Source organism: Oratosquilla oratoria, chromosome 21 (assembly GCF_046742065.1).
Source record: "Oratosquilla oratoria isolate Oo_2021 chromosome 21, ASM4674206v1, whole genome shotgun sequence".
In the NCBI taxonomy this organism is placed as follows: Eukaryota; Metazoa; Arthropoda; class Malacostraca; order Stomatopoda; family Squillidae; genus Oratosquilla; species Oratosquilla oratoria.
The window spans coordinates 18,928,998-18,952,033 of record NC_134797.1 but is presented as its reverse complement, the minus strand read 5'-3'; the positions used below and the strand labels follow the sequence as shown (position 1 = coordinate 18,952,033).

Here is a 23,036-nt window from a genome sequence, read left to right as displayed (position 1 = left end):
AGAGAGATGAGACCCAACAGGTGCTCTTTTCCTACAAATTACAATTAGGTACTGGACCCTCAGGACTAACCCCTCTGGGAGATGTGGGGCTTCTGGAAGAGAGCCCCAAAGTAACACAGCAACTAACTGACAATTAGATACAGAGAACAGTCCAACATTTCTTCTTCAAAAGATTTATGCAAAAGCCTGAGGACAAGTGATAATCATTGTGGAGTTGCAGTTCAATTAAACTTAATGAAATAATCATAATCACCACTATTCCACCTACAAACAACATGGATAATCAATCATTATTTTCCCTCACATCAATCACCCAATAAAAACAATAACAACCAGAAAAATTACCACACACAAGAACATACATGATGATGAAATGGTTTTACATCACAAACTCCCCCATCAGAAGGCTAGGAATATGCTCCTTTCAGAGGACTTTATAGCTTGGAACTTAATTAACCATATCCTTGGTTCAACTTCACTGGTGGCAGGGTTCAAACTGCCATCCCCTCAACCTTTGCTGCAAGAAACGATGCCCTAACCACTCAGCCAGTGAGCATGTATAATAAAGGAAAATGGATGGCATACACACAAAAAGAAAAATTTGGTAAATTTCAATACAGACCACCCATCCAAGGAGAGCAAAAGAACAAATCACAAACACAATACTGAAAATAAGGAAAGAGAGAGAAAACATATACACATACAACATAGGCTTCTGAGAGAACTTCAACCCAAACTGTACATCACACACTACTACTCAGCTATAATAAAAACTAATCCAAAGGAAAAAGTAACAATAAGGAAAGCAAAATATATAATTATTAAAAAAAGAGGTCACAAAAGCTAAAATATGTGATAAGTTATCAGAAGTAGATGGACTAAACATCTGGAAAAAAAACAATATACTGAATCCAAAGCATTTGTTTAAGACAAGGAAGATCATGTGCCAAAAACTTGATTTGTTTTTATTCAGGGTTAATAGATATAATGCAAGAAAGGGACAGATGGGCAGATTGTGCTTTCCTGGATTTACAAAAGGCATTTGATAAAGTACCACACAAAAAGCTATTAAGAAAACTCAAAACAACAGGTGTACAAGGAAAATTATTGAAATGGATGAAAGATTTCTTGCATGGGAAAAAAATGAGGATGGTACTTAGAGATAAAAACTTGACATGGGAAGAAATGATAGGTGGAGTCCCACAAGGTTCAGTATTAGCTCCAATAATGTTTGCTATATATATATATAAATGACATGAAGGTGTAGAGTGTTATATGAACTTCTTTGCAGATGACACAAAACTACTATATTGATGTGATATGGTTTAATGTCACAAACTCCTCCCATCAGAAGGTTAGGACAGTGCCCCTTACAGGGGACTTTGTAGCATGGAATTTAATGAACCATGCCCTTGGTTCAACTTTGCTGGTGGCAGGATTTGAACCGCCACCCTCTCGACCTTCAGCACAAGTAACAAATGGAGCCAAAAGTGGGAATAAACTTCAACATCAAGAAATGTAGTAAATAGAGTTTGGAAAAAGTACATACATACATATACCAAAGGCTTTTTCCCCCTTATAAGGGAGGTAGCCAAAAAACAAAGGCATAAAAACCACTCCCACCCATTTCAGGCATAAGAAGGTTTGAAAAAATATATATATATATATATATATATATACAAGCCCACCGGCTGCGCCGGCCCAGCTACGCCGGGGGCCTTGGCCTGCGGCGCTGCGCGCCCTGGGCTACGCCCCTTTTTTGGAAAATAAAGAGTTCTTCTTCGAGTTCTTTTTCGAGTTCTTCGAGTTCTTCGAGTTCTTCTTCTTCGAGTTCTCCTTCTTCTTCGAGTTGTTCTTCTTTGAGTTCTTCTTCGAGTTCTTCTCTTTCGAGTTCTTCTTCGAGTTCTTCTCTTTCGAGTTCTTCGAGTTCTTCTTTTTCGAGTTCTTCGAGTTCTTCTTTTTCGAGTTCTTCGAGTTCTTCTTTTTCGAGTTCTTCGAGTTCTTCTTTTTCGAGTTCTTCGAGTTCTTCTTTTTCGAGTTCTTCGAGTTCTTCTTCTTCGAGTTTTTCGATTTCTTCTTCGAGTTCTACTTCTTCTTCTTCGAGTTCTTCTTCTTCCTCTTCTTCGAGTTCTTCTTCTTCTTCTTCTTCTTCGAGTTCTTCCTCTTCTTCTTCTTCGATTTCTTCGAGTTCTTCTTCTTCTTCGAGTTCTTCTTCTTCACCGTAGTTGGCGGTGTAACCGATTTACCACCAAACGCGAAGGTGTGACCGAATTACCACCGGACGGCGTAAGCAACCACTTTTTAGTGCTTTGCTCATTTCCACGTTCTTATCTACCTCTCCTTTGCTAAGCTTCTTCTGCCCCGTCACCCATCTCCAGAAGTGGCGGTGCCTTTGCACCCTCAGATTTGATGTAGCTCCAACCATCTTCCCTCAAAATAACCCGGGACACCGCAAATAACCTGACACCTAGAATCATTCTGGAACACAAAAAACCCTCACGGCCAAAACTCGGCTGTAACGCTTTTTACCACGGGAAGGTGTAAGTAACTGGACCCACTACCATTATTTTTTTTTATTATAGATATATATATATATATATATATATATATATATATATATATATATATATATATATATATATATATATATATAAGGTCAATATAAAATCGGTACAAAGTAAAGAAAGTTAGCTACAAAAAAAGACCTAGGAGTAATTATTAACAAAAACATGTCACCAGACAAGCATATAAACAAAATAGTCGAAGAAACCTACAATTTACTAAGATCAATAAAGGTGGCTTTTAATTACTTGGATGAAATAATGGTAAAAAAAATATTAGTCACACTGATAAGACCAAGATTGGAGTAAGAGGTCTGTTAAAAAAAATACAAGGATTGACATCATAAAGCAAAATGTACTTTATTTAGAAGTTACAGATCTGGGTCCCCTTCAAAGTACTCTCCTCCCCAATGCACACACTTATCCTAATGGTGTTTCCACTTGTTGAAACAGTCCTGGTACTTCTTTTGTAATGTCCTTCAGCTCCTTCGTTGCATTTGACTTAATCTCAGGAATCGTCTCAAATCTTTCCTTGCAAGGGTCTTTTGAGTTTGGGGAACAAGAAAAAATCACAAGGAGCAAGGTTAGGTGAGTAGGGGGGTGGGGAAGAACAGTGATTGAGTGTTTGGCCAAAAACTCACGAGTTTTGAGGGCTGAATGGGCTGGAGCGTTGTCGTGATGGAAAAACCAGTCGCCACTCCTCCACATTTCTGGCCTTTTGTGATGGACAGCATCCCTCAGATGTTTCAGAACTTCAATGTAGTAAGTCTGGTTCACTGCGGAGCCTTCAGGGAGGTACTCGTGGTGAACAACACCCTTAGCATCGAAGAAAACAGTCAGCATCACCTTGACCTTTGATCGAACTTGGCGAGCTTTTCTGAGTCTGGGGGATGTTTCACCCATCCACTGGGACGACTGGACCTTCGTTTCAACGTCAAAACCATAAACCCACAATTCATCACCTGTTATGACCCTGGACAAGAAGTTTTCATCTTCTGAACGATCAAGCAGTTCCTGACAAACTGGCCGTGATGGGCTTTTTGTTCATCCATCATCAGGAATGGCACAAATTTCGCAGCAACGCAATGCATCTTCAATCTTTTTTTCAAAATCTTGTAACAAGATCCAACTGATATCCCACACTCTTCGAAGTTCCCTGACAGTCAGACATCAATTTGCCTGCACCAGGGTGTTGATTTTGTCGATGTGTGGGTCATCAGTCGACATGAAAGGACATCCAGGATGCTCATCATCTTCAATGGACTATTGACCATCCTTAAAATGCTCATGCCACTTGAAACATTCTGCACACTTCATAGCAACATCACCATAAGCCATGTTATGCATAGCAAAAGTTTCAGTCGCTGATTTTCCAAGTTCAACAAAAAATTCACAGCAAGTCATTACTCCTTCACGTCATTCATTCTGAAATCCGCCAAATGAAAAAAAAATCGCACTTCACTAAAAACTGCATAGCTAATACACAAATAAAGATATCTGCAATCACAAAATGGCATCATAATCAGCTGATCTGTGCGAACCTAGCAGACTTCCTTGGAACCAACTGGAGCTGTGCAATTCAAACAGTCCACGTATTTTTTTAACAGACCTTGTATGATGCAACACTATGGACACCCAATACAAAAAAAAGAATATAAAGAAATTAGAAAGAATCCAAAGAGCAACAACAAAGATGGCACCTACACTTTCAAAACTGATATACAAAGATTGCGTAAACTGGAACTACCAACCCTGGAAAGTGTGTGAAAGAAGGAAGTTGAAGATAAATCTGGGTAAAAGTAAGGTGATGAGTTGTACAAGGGGTAAAAGTGGCAGCAGACTGGAAGTGAGTATTAACCCCTTCCATACAGTGCCGCACACGTAGGCATCATGGGGAGCGAGTGTATTCGCGAGGCTGCCATATCGGCGTCTTGATTATATTTATTGTAGTCGCCCCTCCATAATGACATTCTTTCTAATTCTTTTGTAATCGCATTTTCTATGGTTATCAAAATTCACGGGTGAAGAGAGAATGATCGATATAAGCGGTGACTATATTTTATGATGCGAGTATTATTACGACACGTCGTACGGCTGGCATTGGCTGCTGCCACCAAGATCTAAGTCCATGACGCCTACGTGTGCGGCACCGTATGGAAGGGGTTAAGGGAAAGAGACTGGAGGAAGTGGCTAGTTTTAGATACTTGGGTGCAAATGTGGCAGGAAAGGGAGGAGTGGAGGTGGAGGTAGAATGTAGATTGAGAGAAGCAAGTAAATGCATTGGAATAAGAAACAGACATTTGGAAATGGATACTAAGAGGAGATTGCATGAAGGAGTGATTGTGCCAACAGCACTGTATGGGGCAGAAACATGGAACATAAGAGAGGAAGAGAGGAGTTTGAATGTGTTTGAGATTGCCCGAGAAGTATGACAGAGGTTACTAGGCTAGATAGAGTGAGAAATAAGGTGAGGAGGAGAACGGGGGTGGAAAGGGAGTTGGGAGATAGGGTGGGTGAAAGAGTATTGGGATGGTTTGGGCACATAGAAAGAATGAGTGTGAGTGAAGAAAGACTAGTAAAAGAGGTGTGGAAGGCAGAGGTGGAAGGAATGAACATGAGGGGGCAACCTAGGATGAGATGGATGGATGGGGTGAAAGGGGCTTTGGGGAAGAGGGGAATGTCTGTTGAGGAAGGACAGGAGAGGGCAGAAGACGGGTGAATGGAGAATGGTTGTATATGGATGATGTGATCCATGAGGTGGAATAGGTGGGGGATGGAGGGTGAGGGAGTATGTGTGAGAAAAAATTGATGCAGCCCGAAGGGATTTCTCACCGTCTTCTACTTTTCTGCATGAGGGGACAGAGAGAGAGAGAGAGAGAGAGAGAGAGAGAGAGAGAGAGAGAGAGAGAGAGAGAGAGAGAGAGGGGGGGGGTCACTGATTTAATGAAGTGGCCTTGCTGTGAATGTGCTGTGTCTTGCGACACTGCTCCTGAGCCAGGGCAGTGGACAAGATGCAGGGATAAGATAAGAGGGAGGGAAGAGGGTGGAGTGGAATGGAGTGTGATAGGTATGGAATGGGTGGGAGTGGTTTTTATGCCTTTGTTTTTTTGGCTACCTCCCTTGTAAGGGGGAAAAAGCCTTTGGTATATGTATGTAATACTGGAACAAAGAAGAGAAAGAGGTGATCTATTGGCCATTTACATAATCATGAAAGGCATGGAAGTCCTTGACAGAGAAGATTTATTAAAGTGGGATAAAGAAAAACAAGAGGATATGAAAAGAAACTCAAAAAGGATAGTTATAGAAGAGATCTGAAAAAAAAAGTTTTCCACACAGTGGTGGAAGTCTGGAACAAATTGGACAAAACAGTAGTGTGTGCAAAAACCATACAAGAATTTAAGAACAAACTACAGTGCTCGACAAAAGTTCACGGCGCCTCAGCGAATCTAAACAAAAATGCACAAAAATGTAATTAATCATTATATTTATTGGATTTTTACTCACCTAATACTTGGTTGGGAGTCCTTTGCACTTTAACACAGCCTCAAGACGACGTGGAAGTGAAGCAGCTAGGTTGTGGAGGGTTGTAGGCTCAAAATTATCCCAGATTTCCTGAATGGCTGCCTCGAGCTTGGGTATAGAGCTGACGTCTTTGCCTTGTAACCTCTTCTTTATAATGTGCCACAAATTTTCAATTGGGTTCAAATCAGGGCTATTACCTGGCCAGTCCTTTATAAAGTTCACTTCACAGTCATTGAGCCAAGTAGTGATGGATTTAGCAGTGTGGCAGGGGGCACCATCCTGCTGAAAAACTGTGGCACCTGTTTTTTCAAATGATTCAGGTAAATTTTCACACAGAAGCTCCAAGTACACGTTTTGGTTCACTTTTAAGTTCTTGGGTAACACTACTAATGACCCCAAGCCCTTGCCGCTGAAACAGCCCCACACCATTAAAGTATCAGGGAATTTGACAGTACCCTTGACGTACCGAGGGTCAAGCGGGTCACTTCCATGTCGCCGGTACACCTTTGCACCACGGTTACAGGTGACACTGAAGGTGGCCTCGTCAGACCACAAAACGTCAAGCCAGTCGTCCTCAGTCCAGTGAGAGTATTTCTTGGCAAATTCAATCCTTCTGGCTTTCTGCTTCTTGGTGACAAGTGGCTTAGCAACAGGCTGGTGACTCACGTACCCAAGCTCATGCACCCTTCGTGACACTGTCCTCACAGACACCTCACCAAACACCCCAGGGTTCTGTTCCTTCACTACCCTTGCTGTCTTACGAAGAGATGCCAGACAACACCACTCAGTTGCCACGTGGCTGTCATTGTGAGAGAGTGTCTGCGGTACATTTTTTTTTGGTAGCTCCAATCCTGTGACCTTACCATGGCCGATGCAGCTTATAGAAGCAAGCAGTTAATAGCCCAGATCATTGCTCTATGTGAATCAGGAAAGAAAATGAAGGAAATAAGTGAACAGTTAAGCTGTGCAAAGTCTACAGTGAGGAAGTGGTGTGCACGTGCAAGAGATTTGCCAGATGACATTTTGCCTGCTCACAAACCACGCTCAGGACGCCCTAGAAAGACTTCTACAAGGGCAGATACCATCATAAAACGAACTCTAGAGGCATCTCTTCGTAAGACAGCAAGGGTAGTGAAGGAACAGAACCCTGGGGTGTTTGGTGAGGTGTCTGTGAGGACAGTGTCACGAAGGGTGCATGAGCTTGGGTACGTGAGTCACCAGCCTGTTGCTAAGCCACTTGTCACCAAGAAGCAGAAAGCCAGAAGGATTGAATTTGCCAAGAAATACTCTCACTGGACTGAGGACGACTGGCTTGACGTTTTGTGGTCTGACGAGGCCACCTTCAGTGTCACCTGTAACCGTGGTGCAAAGGTGTACCGGCGACATGGAAGTGACCCGCTTGACCCTCGGTACGTCAAGGGTACTGTCAAATTCCCTGATACTTTAATGGTGTGGGGCTGTTTCAGCGGCAAGGGCTTGGGGTCATTAGTAGTGTTACCCAAGAACTTAAAAGTGAACCAAAACGTGTACTTGGAGCTTCTGTGTGAAAATTTACCTGAATCATTTGAAAAAACAGGTGCCACAGTTTTTCAGCAGGACGGTGCCCCTTGCCACACTGCTAAATCCATCACTACTTGGCTCAACGACTGTGAAGTGAACTTTATAAAGGACTGGCCAGGTAATAGCCCTGATTTGAACCCAATTGAAAATTTGTGGCACATTATAAAGAAGAGGTTACAAGGCAAAGACGTCAGCTCTATACCCAAGCTCGAGGCAGCCATTCAGGAAATCTGGGATAATTTTGAGCCTACAACCCTCCACAACCTAGCTGCTTCACTTCCACGTCGTCTTGAGGCTGTGTTAAAGCGCAAAGGACTCCCAACCAAGTATTAGGTGAGTAAAAATCCAATAAATATAATGATTAATTACATTTTTGTGCATTTTTGTTTAGATTCGCTGAGGCGCCGCGAACGTTTGTCGAGCACTGTAGATGCTGAGAGATACAAAGATGGGTCACTACAAGCATAGCTCCCCTTCCTGTATAATACAACTAGGTAAATACACTGGATCCATAGATAATAAAACAAATGTGGAGCACATTTGAGAAAAAAGTCTACAATGAACCTGGCAAACATAAAAAGACAATAAAACCATTTCAGAAGATATATCATCACCAAAGCAACAGTAAATCATCCTAAACAATCACTTCTATAAAATTATCTAAAAACCTGCAAAATCAGGGAATAGAATAATGAAGTACACACAAAAAATAAAGCCAGACACAAAAGCCCTTCCTTTTAACTGAAGAGAGGAAGCTATCTTGATTACAAAATCACATATAGAGGGTCTAAACATGGTGAAATTCTAATATCTTTAAATATTTACATCTAGAAGCTATAAAGGCATTCACAATATTATTTAACATGTACACATTATAAGATATTATCAATTTGGAAAAAATATGCATAATTGCTATCCTAAAATCAAAACTCATCAGTTACCACAATCACAAAGACAAATTTTGCTCCTCCCCATAATATCCAAGCTAATGGAAGGCATCCAACAAAGATACAAACACATGACACATCACCGAACCAACACTGCTTCAGAAAGGACCATTTCACCTCATTCTACAAAGCCCCATACTAATAATCCCAGAACAATTATACAGTATTTTTTCTCTCAGTGATTTATGGGCCAGTCTGGGATCCTTGTCTCCTGCAAGAGATACCTGAGGCTTCTGTATCTGGTTTGATTTTTCATACTTATTATTTTCTTATTATCTTCAGATGTAGTTTTGGAGAAATTTTTATTGATAATGTATTCTTGTTTTGGTAATGAGCAATGATGGGTATCTGCATGTGATGGTCCTGCAAGATGGATAGCAAAGTTGCCCATTTTCAAAACTTGTCAACCTCCTCACCGCCATCATGAGGTGCAACCCCAAGGGGCTGACAGTGTGGACTAGGCCCAAGATCTCTATAACTTCAGCTGTATTTCTTACACTTCTTGACACATGGAGAGTTGACAACTGATGACTGCTTTCCTCTCCCTACAACTTTCAATCAATGATACAGAAATAACACCACACTAATACAACATGGACAACACTCAAGTTTCTTCCCAGAGGGACCTCTGGGATGTTCCAAGGACACTTGCCAGCCACTGTGGGGCTGCAGGTTTTCCATTAAGTGAAATTCAAAGCTATGATTGATAATAGTATTTTCCCTTGGTATGCTCCAAATGCTTCGTGGAAGTGGAGAGGATTCGATTTTGAATTTTTATGGTTTTTACCGCTTTCTACATTTTTTAGCTGTTCTCCCATTCAGGATAACCGTTTGTTTTCTATCTCTCATGTGTAGCTGGGTTGTATTTTTTCCTGTACCCTCTTTAAATGTGTTTTTTGCTTGTCTTCTGAATGGCTGCTGCTATTTCATCCAATGCTCTATCTAATGATGGGAATTGGCCTATATCAAAAGTAAAAATTTCCTTATATTTTCTGTGAATTCTTTTTTTTTTTTTTTTTTTTTTTTTTTTACCTAAACTAGTTCTATGGTAACCTTTATTGGGAAGTGGTCTGAGGGAAGGTCATGTAGTGGGTCTGTAAATGTTTGTAATATTGTAATTTTTTTCTATTTCTGTTTGAATTGAGATTATTTCTGTGATTGTATCTACAAATCTTTGTTTGGTTTCTTTCATTTTGTCAGAATAGGGTATACAAGTTCTCCTTTAGTTATGCAGTCTTTTATTGTGTATTATGTGAATGTGGATAGTATAGATTGTAGGGTCAGTTTTGCTTTTTGGATTAGAAATACATGAGTAGTGTTTATATAGAAGTGAAGCAGCTCTGAGGTTTTGTACTTCAATCAATGTTTATTTAGGGTACGTTTTTAAAAGTATAACCCCAATCTAACTTATTTCTCAGCATCGTGAGCTCTTATACTTAAATTTAATCTGTGGTTCTTAAATGTTTCCACTATTTACACCTCTTTTCAATTTGCAAGAAGCCCTGTATGAACCAAAAGTCTTGATGTTTGCATCTTCTTTGTATTCCTTTGTATGTTGGGCATGAGTATAGGTCTCTCCTGCAAAGGACCCACAGCCTTCAGGAATCCAGTATCAGCCTCCTGGCAGGTTCACAAGTCACTCAGAGAAGACATATTATGTTGTTGTCTAGGGATTGTCAGTATGGGGCATAGGAGTATAAGGTTTTCTGTATCTTCAATGTAGTGGTTCAACTTGGGGCAATTTGGATCTGTGGCCAGGCCTCTTCTGTGTTGGTACTCTTTCAATGCTTGATGGTGTCCTGAACAGAAGTGCACAAGTGTGGTTCTTGCTAGATGTGGGAGTTTTCTTTTTTCTGTGGGGCTTATGTCTAGGGGGCACTGGAGGAGTATCGTATTTTCCAGCGTATAGTGCGCGACTTTTTTCCGTTGGAAGGGCCTAAAAAGGGGGGGTGCACGTTATCCAGTGGTGCGCATTATCTACGGCCTACGATAAATATTGCGGCTGTGTGTGTAATTTTTTTCACAACAACGTGACGATGTTGGCCGTCACAAAGTCGGGACGGCACACTTCTCCGTGACGTTCCGTGAGAACAAGAAGAACAGCCATGGTGACATGAAAGAATACGCCAGCATGGGCTACCATATATATTTGGTATGGGTAGGTATATATCGAATCTTATTTTTCATGTTTAAATAGGCCTAAACACCATGAAACATGATCAATATTCATGATATTTGCCCATGTTCACAGCATCCTAGTTTGAATTATTATGTTGGCTTTGTTGCTTCACTTTAGGTATGGTACAAATTCCGTTGCGGCCGTTCATAAACTCATATCAAACACCTGACTACAACACTCTCTTTCAGGAGTTATATTAACTAAACGTCACCTCGATGAGAGACTGTCCTATTTCACCACTGTCATTGCAGGTTCAAAGCTAAAACGAAAGTCTGTAGTTTGTTTCAGTATTAAATAAAAAATGGTAAAGACGAATTATTTCTTCAAGATATAAAATGAAAATTTTCTGTAAAAACCCCGAAATTTTTCTGTATATTCTACTTTCAATAAACTTTTTTTAGATCATATTTTCTACAAACTATTTAAGCTACAAAGTAATAAGGGACCAACGCACAACATGAGTCATATACCAGTACATGTAGTTCCGACTTTTTCTTAGTTGTGTCCTGATTGATGCCTATTAGACACTTAATCTAGTAACAAATCAACAGATTTCCCAGCGGTGGCTCTAGCCAATGAAAAATACTTCTCCATGTAACCTCGTTCACATGATATAAATACCAAGGTAAAACTGAGTTATAGACAAATGCGATCGGGCATGCGCGTTATACGTCGGCGCGCGCTATCTGTGTACTGAGATAACGAAGTGCATGGGTGCTCATTATAACCCGATGCGCATTTTAAGCCGGAAAATACGGTACTGAGTTTGGTGGTCTGTCTTGATGGGTTTGTTTGGTGATTTGAGAATGTATAAGTTTTTGTGTGCATATTTTGTATAGTACAAGTGGTAGGTTGTAATAAATATTTAAGTAGTATGTTGACATTACAGTTTTCTGTGGTGTTCTGCTTTTGAGATTTTTGTGCGATGGGTGTGTGGTGTTACGGGTTCTGACATAGAACATGTTCCTGTCATTTTCATGTAGTCTATGGGGAGGATTTTGGTTTTTGTATGCAGGTGTCCAATTAGGGTGTTTTTGGCGCATCTGTTATTACTTGCAGTGTTCCACTCTGTAGTGTTTGTAAATTGTTTATGTGCTGAAGATGGTTATTAGAGTTTCTGTTGTCCAAAGTCAATGCTAGTGATGGATTATGTAGCCTTGCTTTCTTGTTGATTTTTGCACTCAGGTCCTTGATACCTGGGCTGAAAGTCATACAAGTATCAAATGCAAGTTCTAGAATCTTAAAGTTCTTTTCCAATGGAAGGGTTTGGCCATTCAATTTCAATATAGGGTGTAGCTTCCATTCTGTTATTTTTTAACCATTGTTCTAGTTTATTCAGGTAGACTTGGGTGTATTTTGCTGCTACTTTGTATTTGCAGTGCTAGGTTATTATTGTCAGGTCATCTGCATGTGAATGAACATCTAGTTCTGGGATTGGGAGATCACTTAGGAAGAGACTGAACAGTACAGGTTAAAGTAGTGCACCTTAAGGGAATCCACTGTATAGTCTTTCTGTACCTGAGACTTGGTTGTTTTGGGTTACTCTGCATGGTCTTCCTGCTATGAATTTGGTTAACCATTTAACTATAACTTAATATTTGCTATTACAAAATCTATATTGAATCTCTTAGCAGAGAATCTGAAGATGTTATGTATAAGTACCACCACAATAATTATATATTCCAAACTAGAAATGGCTTTGATACAATTAAAATTCAAACACAAACTTTACTTTTTAAAAAGCAAGTTAATCAAGCAAACATTATCTAGTAAAATTTGCCCACTCTGTTTATGTCACTTTTACTGTCATAACAGCAATTTTGAGTGACTGTTAGTAGAAAACAGGTGAAAATCTCACATACTGCCAACATGTTACTATGGTAGAAACTCTTTTGCTTCAGTTTTCTATTTCTATAGTACAGCAACCTATTTTCAGCATGTTCTAAAGAAAGGGAGTATAAAAGTAGTCTGGGACCTTGTCCCCCATACTAAGGTAATGACTACATATAGGTAGTCAGTCCCTCAGGAAATTTAGAGTCAATTTCAGATCAAAGCCATCCAGCACCTGTTTATCCAAGACAAAATTCCACATACAGGTAGCTGCCAAGGCCTATATCTTTATTTTTCTTGTTCCTACTTTCTATTGTCCCCTTTACAACTCATAAATATCCACCATTTCATTTGACTTTGCTCCTGTGATGAATCTCCCCTCTATGTAAGTTCCTCTCATAGAGTGTCAAGGCAAAAAGAGGGTCTGAAAGGAAGTTTTCAAACGAAGCCCTAGTAATTGAGTCTTTGGCAGTGTGGATATGAAACAAGCTCGAGTACATAGGAAATTATAGTATGTTTGTGAGGTGGAAGATGGATGTGTTGGCATTGAGTGAAACTAAGCTGAAAGGGAAAGGTGAAGGTTGTGAACTTATCAATATGATATACACTGATGTTACCACAACCTTAGTCAGCAGGAGACACATTATACATACTTGGGATGGCAGCATATGTAATTACATGACAAACTTGTAAACGAGTCCTAACCCCCACTATGCAAGATCTTGAAGATAACACAAAAATGCATAAACCCACCCTATAGCAATCCCATACTCACTGTCCCTCCCATCTTAGAACCTTTTGGATGACGGGTCATCTTACCTTCACACTGCTTAGGTCATAGGCAATGCAGCAAAACAAAGCCCTTCCACAAAAGTGCCTAAAAGCAGGAGCTGGTTTATCCTCACTCATTCATTATGTCATGAGACACCCCCTACTCATCCACCCCTTCATCCACTTAAGAAATTTATACAGACAGGAAGAAGCTCTAGTCTGAACATGTTTAAAAGAGAACTCACTGCCTATGCACACCAATATATACACATATATAAATTCAAATATGTTCACACTTCACTTACTATGTATGAATATATATATATATATATATATATATATATATATATATATATATATATATATATATATATGAATGAGATGTACAAGGATTTAGGATGGCAGCAAGTTGGAAGTAAGTCTAAAAGGAGAAAGGCTGGAGAAAGAGGATAGCTATAGGTATTTGGGGTTGCATTTGGTAGGAAAGGAAAGGGAGAAATGGAGGTGATTGTATAAATGGGTGATTGTGCTGATGGCATTGTATGGGGCAGGGACTTAGAATTTAAGAAAAGCAGAGAGGAAAAATTTAAATGTATTTGAGATGAAATGTCTGAGTATGGTAGGGGTTACTAGGTTGGATAGAGTGAGAAAAGAGGAGGTGAGGAGAGCAGGAGTGGAAAAGAATATAGCAGATAGGGCTGATGAAAGATTATTGGGATGGTTTGGACACATGGAAAGAATGAGTGATGAAAGATTAGTAAAAGAGGTGTGGAAGGCAGAGGTGGAGGGAGTGAACTTGAGGGGACGACCAAGGATGAGACAGATGGATGGGGTGAAAGGGGCGTTGAACAAGAGGGGAATGTCTGTTGAGCAAGGAAGGGAGAAGGCAGGAGATAGGGGTGAGTGGAGAATGGCTGTGTATGGATGATACTGTTATGCAAGGAAGAGAGGAATGGGGGATTAGGGGGATGTGGGGCAGGAGGTGCTTATGTGTGAGTGATAATTTGATGCAGCCCGAAGGGATTTCTCATCTTTTCTTTTTCTGTATGGTGGGACAGAGGGGGGTGGGATTGCCAATTAAATGAAGTAGCCTTGCTGTGGATGTACTGTATTTTGCTATATTGCTTCTGACCCTTCTGGGCAGTGGGCAGATGCAGGGATGACCCATCATCCATGAGGAGCTGAGATGGGAGGGGTGGAAAGGGTGGTGAAGGGGAGTGAAATGGGTGGGAATAGGTACGCGCCTCTGGCTTAGCTACCTCCCTTATAAGGGGGAAAAAGCTCTTGGTATATAGATAGATAAGGATACACACACACACACACACACACACACACACATATATATATATATATATATATATATATATATATATTATACATATTCATGTGTAAATATATATATATATATATATATATATTATACATATTCATGTGTAAATATATTTATATTATACATATTATATATAAATATAGATATAGATATATATATATATATATTTGTCAACCACAATGCACTTTAATTCTAAGCCATCTAACTGCATGCAGGAATTGAAATGTAGCATGCCTGAGGACTCGAACTCATGCAGCGAGAACAACGTTACCAGTGCCTAGTGACTAGACCAATACACCATGATGGTGTATTGGTCTAATCACTCGGCACTGGTAACATTGTTCTCACCGCATGAGTTCAGTTCCTCAGGCATACGTTTCAATTTCTGCATGCACCTAGATGGCTTACAATTAAAGTGCATTGCAATTGATAAAAATGTATCTCTAATCACTGGGACCCATTCAGTGTTGTACATTATATATATATATATATATATATAATATATATATATATATATATATATGTATATATATATATATATATATACATATATATATATACATATATATATATATATATATGTACATATATTAATATATATATATATGTATGAATATATACTTATATATGTATATACACACACACATATATATATATGCACACACACACATGCACACACAGGTTAGGTTAGGTTAGGTTAGTTTATATATATTTGCCATTTTCCAGGTTTTTATATTTTCTCCATCTTTTCCAAGCTCTTATTTCTTCTATCTTTTGCCTCACTACATCTTCTGTTGAACCAGCATTTAATGTACACTCTCTCTAGCTTCTGTCTTGGTATGTGCCTATTCACTCCTTTATTATAATTATTTATCAAGATATCCCATTTCTCTTCCACTTTTGTCTCTTCCATGTAAAACTTTTCTCAATTTGCATTCTGAAGGAATTTCTTTAATTTTCCAAAGTCTGTTTCGTTGTACATCAACCTTCCTTTCCTATGCTTTTCATTTCTCTCCATGTATATTTCTTCCTTTAGTTCAGTCTCAACAAGCATACGGTCACTCTTTCCAAGTGGGGTCTTATATTTAATTTTACCCACAATTTCTGGTTCCGTTGTAAATATTAAATCCAGTCTCGATGGCTCCTCATTATTTCTGTATCTGGTGTTTTCACTGACCCATTGCATCATTGTATATTCCATGGTCATGTCCAGTACTACATTTTCCCACAAGTCTTCTCCACATTTCACTGTCATGTCCTCCCAACAAATTTCTTTGCAGTTAAAGTCTCCCATAATTACCAGGTTACCTCTGCCCATTAGTATTTCATTTAATGAATGCCTTCTATCTTCTAGCATTTTCATATGCTCATTCTCTTTCCAAGTACTCATTTTTGGAGGCACATAAGTCACCACAAACTTTCTATTTTACATGTCTTTTCTTCAACTTTTGTCATGATCAGTTCTACATTACTTTTGCCCTCTGCAATTTTTGTCACATTCAAGTTTTACTTGGCGAAGAACATGATTCCTCCTCCCTGTTTCTTGTCTCTGTTTTTAATCCAGTAATTGCATAACCTTTGTCCAACATTGATGGGTGGTATTGAACCTCTTAGTTTAGTCTCCACAATTCCCATTATGTCTGGTTTTTCTTCTAAAAGGTAATCATTAAGTTCATTCAGTCCAGAAATTAATCCGTCAATGTTAGTAAAGGCCACTTATAATTTTTTTCTTTTCTTTTTTTCTGTTTTTGCTTCATCCATTCTGATGTACCATTTTCTCAGTCTCATGTCGATTACTCTTCAATAAAATTCCTTGCTTTTGGTCAACGTTCTCTTCGCATTTTTTTCTTTAGCTTCATTTCTTAGTGTCTTCTCTTTTTCTAATTCCTCAATACTCATTTCTCTTTCTATCCATATCTTATTGTAATGTTCACTCCTTGCCAACTTACCTACTTTTTCAAATATGTCTTCTACTACTATTTGTGATCTTAGTTTTATCTTTAGGGGTCGATTTCTTTCCTTAGAATAATGTCTTATCCTATACACATCATCTATGTCTTTCTCTAAATCCTGGCCTCCATCCTGAATTTCTTTTAGGATTGCTATTGCTGTTTCTTTTTCTCTCACGTGCCTCGCCAGACCATGTTTTCCTCTTAGTCCATATACCACAATAAAAAAAAATTCTATCCACTGCATCTCCGACCCAATTTGCATTTTCATTAATTACTTTGATGATTGTATCTTTTGCATTTTCCTGCACTTGTTGTTGGACTATTTCTTTAAAGGCACTTTCTTTATTTTCTGTTTTCCTTACATTTCTTAATCTTTTGAATACTTTCCTCACATATTCTTCAATTTTTTTCAGTCATTTCTTGTATTTATTTTTACCTCTTTTTTTTTTTAAGTTTTTACTATGCCTACTATTGGCAGTATCATTAATTTTCCTCTTTTCATTTTCATGCTTCACCTCTCTTATATCATTTTTCATTTCCTTAAGTTCGGTTCTTAGTTCAGAATTAGTATTTCTTAGGTCAGAAATTTCAATGTTAGCTTGCGCTAAGCAATCCATTAGTTCAACAATCTCTTTCCTTCCTTAGGTCCATGATTTCATTCTCCCACCATTTTCTATTTTTGCTAATTTCCCTTTCTTAATCTTAGATTCAACTTAAATTCCTTCTTTCGTATTTACCAAATCCTGAGAATGAATCTTCGTCATATATTAGTCTGGCCACTGGTGTTTGGCATCTTCTGTTTATATCGTATTTCAGTGTGGCGCCTCTAGATGTCTCAGCCATCAAGTTGTCATTTGAGTCAAACTTATTGTTGTTTTCCTTCATTTTTACTTATTATGTCTTAGTACATCTAACTAGCACTGCAGAGACTTCATTGCAGACACCCACAATTGCTCCCTTCCCATTCAATACAAACCAGGTTTCCTTCTTTTGTTGTATAACCAAGAATTTTCCTCTTCTTTGGAGGACAAATGATGAAGATGTTGGCGGTTCCATTGCTTCCGTGTGTGTGTGTGTGTGTGTGTGTGTGTGTGTGAGTGTGTGTATGTAAAGACACAGCATTACCCATTACACCAGGCAATATATGACCACTGAGCTCATATCTGGGAGGGTAGTAGCTGTAGATCACATGTGCAACACATGAGCCAAAACTGGTGAACCTCTCTCACACATTTGTGTATATGTATCTACTTTATTGTGTGTGTGTGTATTTACCTAGCTTTACCTAGTTGTATTTTACGGGAAGGGGAGCTATGCTCGTGGTGTCCCGTCTTCATATCTCACAAGAGACAGCACCGTCAATCTGAGGCTAGGTAAGATAAATTGGAGACTTGGAGACAGGACCCAACAAATGTTGCTCCTTGGCTATATACTTATTAGGTAAACACAATTTGGTACAAGAGACAGTGTGTGTGTTGGGGGGGAAGGTTAGAACAGGATAAATATGTGACCACATGTTGGAATCTTTTGAAGAGTATTGTATAATGTGGCTTGTCTGCTGACTATGACTGCAAACATCTTGCATACTCAGGACTTGGTAGCCTGGCTAGATTTTTCATGCTCAATACTTTGGCCTTTCAAAACACGCTTCTGTCTTAGACTGTTGGCCAACAAGTCAATGCAATTAGATAAGCTCCTACAAAAAAGTGGGTCAGGCTACAGCGACAGCTACACACAAAATATGAACATCCATGAGCAGCAGCAGCAATACATGCAGCATTACCATGGGGTGGTGCTGCGGGCACTGTGCTGGCGTGCCAGAAGGGGAGTGGCTGGGAAAGGCTGCACAAGCCGCAGCATCCTGTTCTCCAGTTGCCGCAGCCGCCTACCCCGTGTAACACACAACCAGTGTTACGTCACATCCACAATAATTTCATATACAGTACTACCTCGAAAGCTTGGACTAGAGATACCTCCTCAAATGCTTTAACCTTTTCTTGACAAATTTAATAATCATATTACCAAAACCTGTTATATCATGCTTACTTATAAAACTAATGTCATCATATTCATTATTTGAAAAAGTTGATGTTACAACTGAAATACCTTCTTGTACTCAAAATAGTGCCTTAGACATAGTATCAACCCAAGATGTAAGTTACCTATGCATTGCTAGAGTGCAATTTTATCATAAATCTTGGATTATGGATTTCCTATGGGACAAAACAAAGTTTTTGAAAGCTCAGATTTTCCAGCAACCTGATTTGTTTTTGGTATCAATCAGTCTGAGCTTTCGAGGCCCTACTCCATCTACACAAGTCATACAAATTATAGCATGTTAAAGCTTCAATATGGTGCACAATATTCTTTCAATATAATGACTAACACAGTAAATACAGTCAATCACTATACAGTAAGTCCTCATTATACGGTACATATGCGTTCCTGAAAACCTTACTGCAAATTGAAAATTACCATATACCGAACGCGGGAAGAGACTGATTGTTGTGGTGGCCGCACGGCATGGTGGCACTACAGTACGGTGTAAACAAAACTCGAGCGGATACCGTATGTGAATTTTTCTTACCGTAAATAAAATTGAGCGTAGTAATTACCAAATACCGTAACCGTGAATTTACCGGATAAAGAATTACCGTATAAGGAGGACTCACTGTACAAGGAATTATGTAGACTCTCATTCAGTCTGATCCATCTATGCAAATAGTGAGGAAAGTTGAGGTTGACAAAATTATCCATGAGTACTGTATGTGACTTGCTATTATAACAAAACTGTAGTGAGTATACACCTCACTGTCATTACAATTTGATTTTTCAAAAGAAAAGAAAAAAAAAAAAAAAAAAAAAAAAAAAATTATACCTTGCTAATGAATCAATTATGGAAAAGTAATCTAGATACCAATATATATTTTCATAAATCTAATATACATTTTACACATCATAAAGGATTAAATTTCAACTAATATCTGCTGCTGACTCATTGAAGGGGAATAGGAGGAGGAGGAAGAAAAGAACAAGAAGATGAAGGGAAAAAAAAAAGGAAAAAAAAAAAAGAAAATGGAAAGAAAAAGAAGAAATAATGGAAGGAAGGAAAGGAAGAGAACAAGGAAAGAAGAAATGATGGAAGGATGGAAAGAAAAAGGAAGAGGAAAATTCTAAAACAGCTGTTACCTGTAAATCATGGTGGCAAGACACAAAAGAGATAATATCCTCACTCTTTTCATTCCTCACTTCAGTCATGTAAAGATTGCACCTCTATAGCTTTCCCAGTAATACTGCCAGCTCGTCACTGATAGACTCTTTTTCATATAACAAGTCTGAACCTTAATCTATATGTTTATCTCAAAATATATGTCACTAAGCACATTTTCAGTTGTTTGATGTCCAAAATTCAAGCTTTATTGCTTCATTCACACCATCCACATACCTTTTCCTTAGCCAACCCATTGTTCACACTAATGAGTCATGCATAATCTAAGACTATCTACCTTAGGCTAGTTACTTCAATTCTCTCTCTCAATCCCATCTCTATCCCAATTCCTTCAAGAGTCCAATCATTCCTTACGATGCATATTTTGTACCTTATTTACATTATCTCCACATGAGTTCTGTCTCTTGCATTCATATATATTTATATATCAAAAGGATCAATCCACCACCTCATATGGGGAGGTAGCCAACCAGGGCATGCAAACCCCCTCTAACCCCTGCCATACTCATGTTTGTCTTTTATCTTAGCTCTTTGTGGATGAAGGACTACCCCTGTCACCCTGCTGACTGTCCATGTCAGAAGTAGTGCAGCAATCCACAGGATATTACTTCATGTGTTCCTTTCATCACTTCAACTGACATCCATTTGCTATTACTTCATACCATTATCTGGGAACCTTTTACTTTATCGCCCTCCCTCATTACAATCCACTTCTTTTTTCCAGTGTTCTACTTTCATATAAATCTGTTCCCACATATTTCAAATTTTTGCTCAATTTTTTCCCAAACAACTGTATAAGAACCTTGTGCTCTCCAGTTTTGGATAGATACCACCATTACTTTACACTTCAGTTCAATAGATAACTTTGTTTCTTCCTCTGGCAGATGTTACCAAATGTAATCACCAATCATTTCAAGGATTCTGTTGATACAACATTGGCATCTACATACACTAGGTAATTTAACATCCATTTTTGCCCATTTTCCTCCAATCTGGTGGTGCTGTGGTGGGCTTTCAAGCAATCACTGACTTCAAGGAGGATAAAACCTCAGCCAGCAGGTAGAACTTCATCAAAGACACCATCAACAGAGCAAACTGCCACACCTTCTCACCATAAGGGATTGTTACTTGGTCTCCAGAACAAGCACAGAAACTCTTGCTATCATTCTTCTGTTTCTTTCCAATCTTTTCTTATTATCATTCTTTTTTTTTTCAAATATGGAGGTCAGTATTCTATTAGCTGCCTTTCCACACCTAACCAGCAACATCAAAACCAATTCACACTCTATATATGTCCAACCTACACAGAACCCATAAATTACTGATGCACATCAATAGAATGCCACACGTGCAATTCCTGGATTCATCTAACATGTACCACACTTATATACATGACCAATTAATCAATCTGTTGCTGCAGATCTCTCTTGCAAGAGACCCATGACTCCCAGATAATCAGCAATAGCTGCTAGATTAGCCCAAAAGTCACACATGCAAGAGATATTGTGTTGTTGTTTGGGTAAGGCTAGAGTAGGGCAATATAATATGAAGTGTTCAGAACCTTTTATGTAATGACCACATCTTGGGCAACTTGGTGGAGATGGGAGCATGCTTTAGCTGGTTACCTCCCTTATATGGAGGAAGAAGCCTTTTGGTATACTGATAGATATAGAAAGACGTTTCAAAGCTGGATGGTAGCCTGAACACAGATGTGCTAGTGTGGTTCCTGCATGTAATGGAAGGGATTTCTTTGAGGGACTGGTGTCTGGAAGACTTTGGTGGAGTAGGGAGTTTGGTGGTCAGTTGTAGAGTGATATGAATGTGAATATGTTTTTGTATACATGTGTTGCATGGTGCTGGTGGAAGGCTGCTGTAGATATCTAAGTAGTATGTTGCTGGTGTGTTTTTTGTCATGATTAATTGGATGAGCTTGTGTTATGTAATAGGATGAATGGGCTCTTGCACTGAGTTGCGTGACTACCATTTTCATTTTGATCCTATGTGGAGGGTTTTGGTTAACCTCTTCGGTACGATGACGCCTATGTAAGCATCATGAGGCGTGAGTGGGTACACAAAGATGCTGGCATCGGCTACTTGATTATATATATATATATATATATATATATATATATATATTTTTTTTTTTTTTTTTTGGGGGGGGGGGTTAGTTGTACATGACTTACTCCCAGATTCTGTGAACTGGTTTGATCATGTTTTCTGTGTTTATTATTACTCACAGTAAAAGAGAATGAGTTATACAGCAGTGACTTTATATTTCATAATGAGACCAGTGTGATGCAGGGCTAGATTTTGACTCGTACTGAAGTTGTTAAAGTTTGTAAATGTTTTACCAGGGTGGTTTTAGTGTATCTATAATGCTTTGTGTACTTTGTAAGGTGTCTATGTTTTCATGACTGTACAGAACCATTCAAGAAAGGCAGAGTTCAGTACAGTTCTTATGAACTGTTTTTAGACTAAGATTAGTTTCTTTCCATTGACCAAAACTTGTGCCTGCCACCAATCCTAAATGTTGGGCAAATGAAAAAACTTAATGAGGATAAACTAGCAAAGAAAGGTGTGGAGAGCACAGGTAGATTGAATGAACTCAAGAAGAGGACAAAGAATGAGGTGGATGGACATGGTGCAAAGGGCAGTAAATCCACAAGGAATGTCTTTAAAGAAAGTAAGGGACACTGCAAAAGGTAGAATGGAATGAAAAATAGTTGTAAGTGGATAAAATGATGTGGCCTAAAGGGATGTTCTTCTCATCTACTTCATAAATTCTTTTAATGAATGAGTTAGGTAGGTTGCCATGTCATGAAGTCATGTGAGTAAACCAGCTCTGCTGATGGGCTCTTCTGTGGAAGCACTGTATCCTACTATATTCTCTTTGTGTGGTGTGGTACGAAGAAGGATGACCATCCATGAAGTACAAAAAAAGTGAGAGAGAAGAATGAGTGCAGGACATGTGGGGAATGGGTGTAGAGTATACTTTGAAATTGACCCTGGATACAAGCAGAGATGGGTGAGGACAAGAGATAGGTGTGAGTGGAGCATTTGTGAAAGATTAGGAATTGACAGAGCCCATAAGGAATTATTCTTATCTGCTCAGTAAATTCTTGAGTATATGAGGAGGTAGTTGCCATATAATGAAT

At 38.9% G+C, this 23,036-nt stretch overlaps 1 protein-coding gene across 17 annotated transcripts in view; it reads right to left on the bottom strand.

Moving 5' to 3' along the window:
* gek (serine/threonine-protein kinase gek) overlaps window positions 1-23,036 on the bottom strand; it is a 320,798-nt gene that overhangs the window by 43,074 nt on the left and 254,688 nt on the right. The window contains exon 34 of one of the 17 annotated variants that reach the window (XM_076204407.1): window positions 18,436-18,537. The exons of the other annotated variants lie outside the window; for them this stretch is intronic. Coding sequence (XP_076060522.1) covers window positions 18,436-18,537 — 102 coding nt within the window. The remainder of the gene's footprint in view (window positions 1-18,435; window positions 18,538-23,036) is intronic. 17 annotated transcript variants of the gene reach the window in all.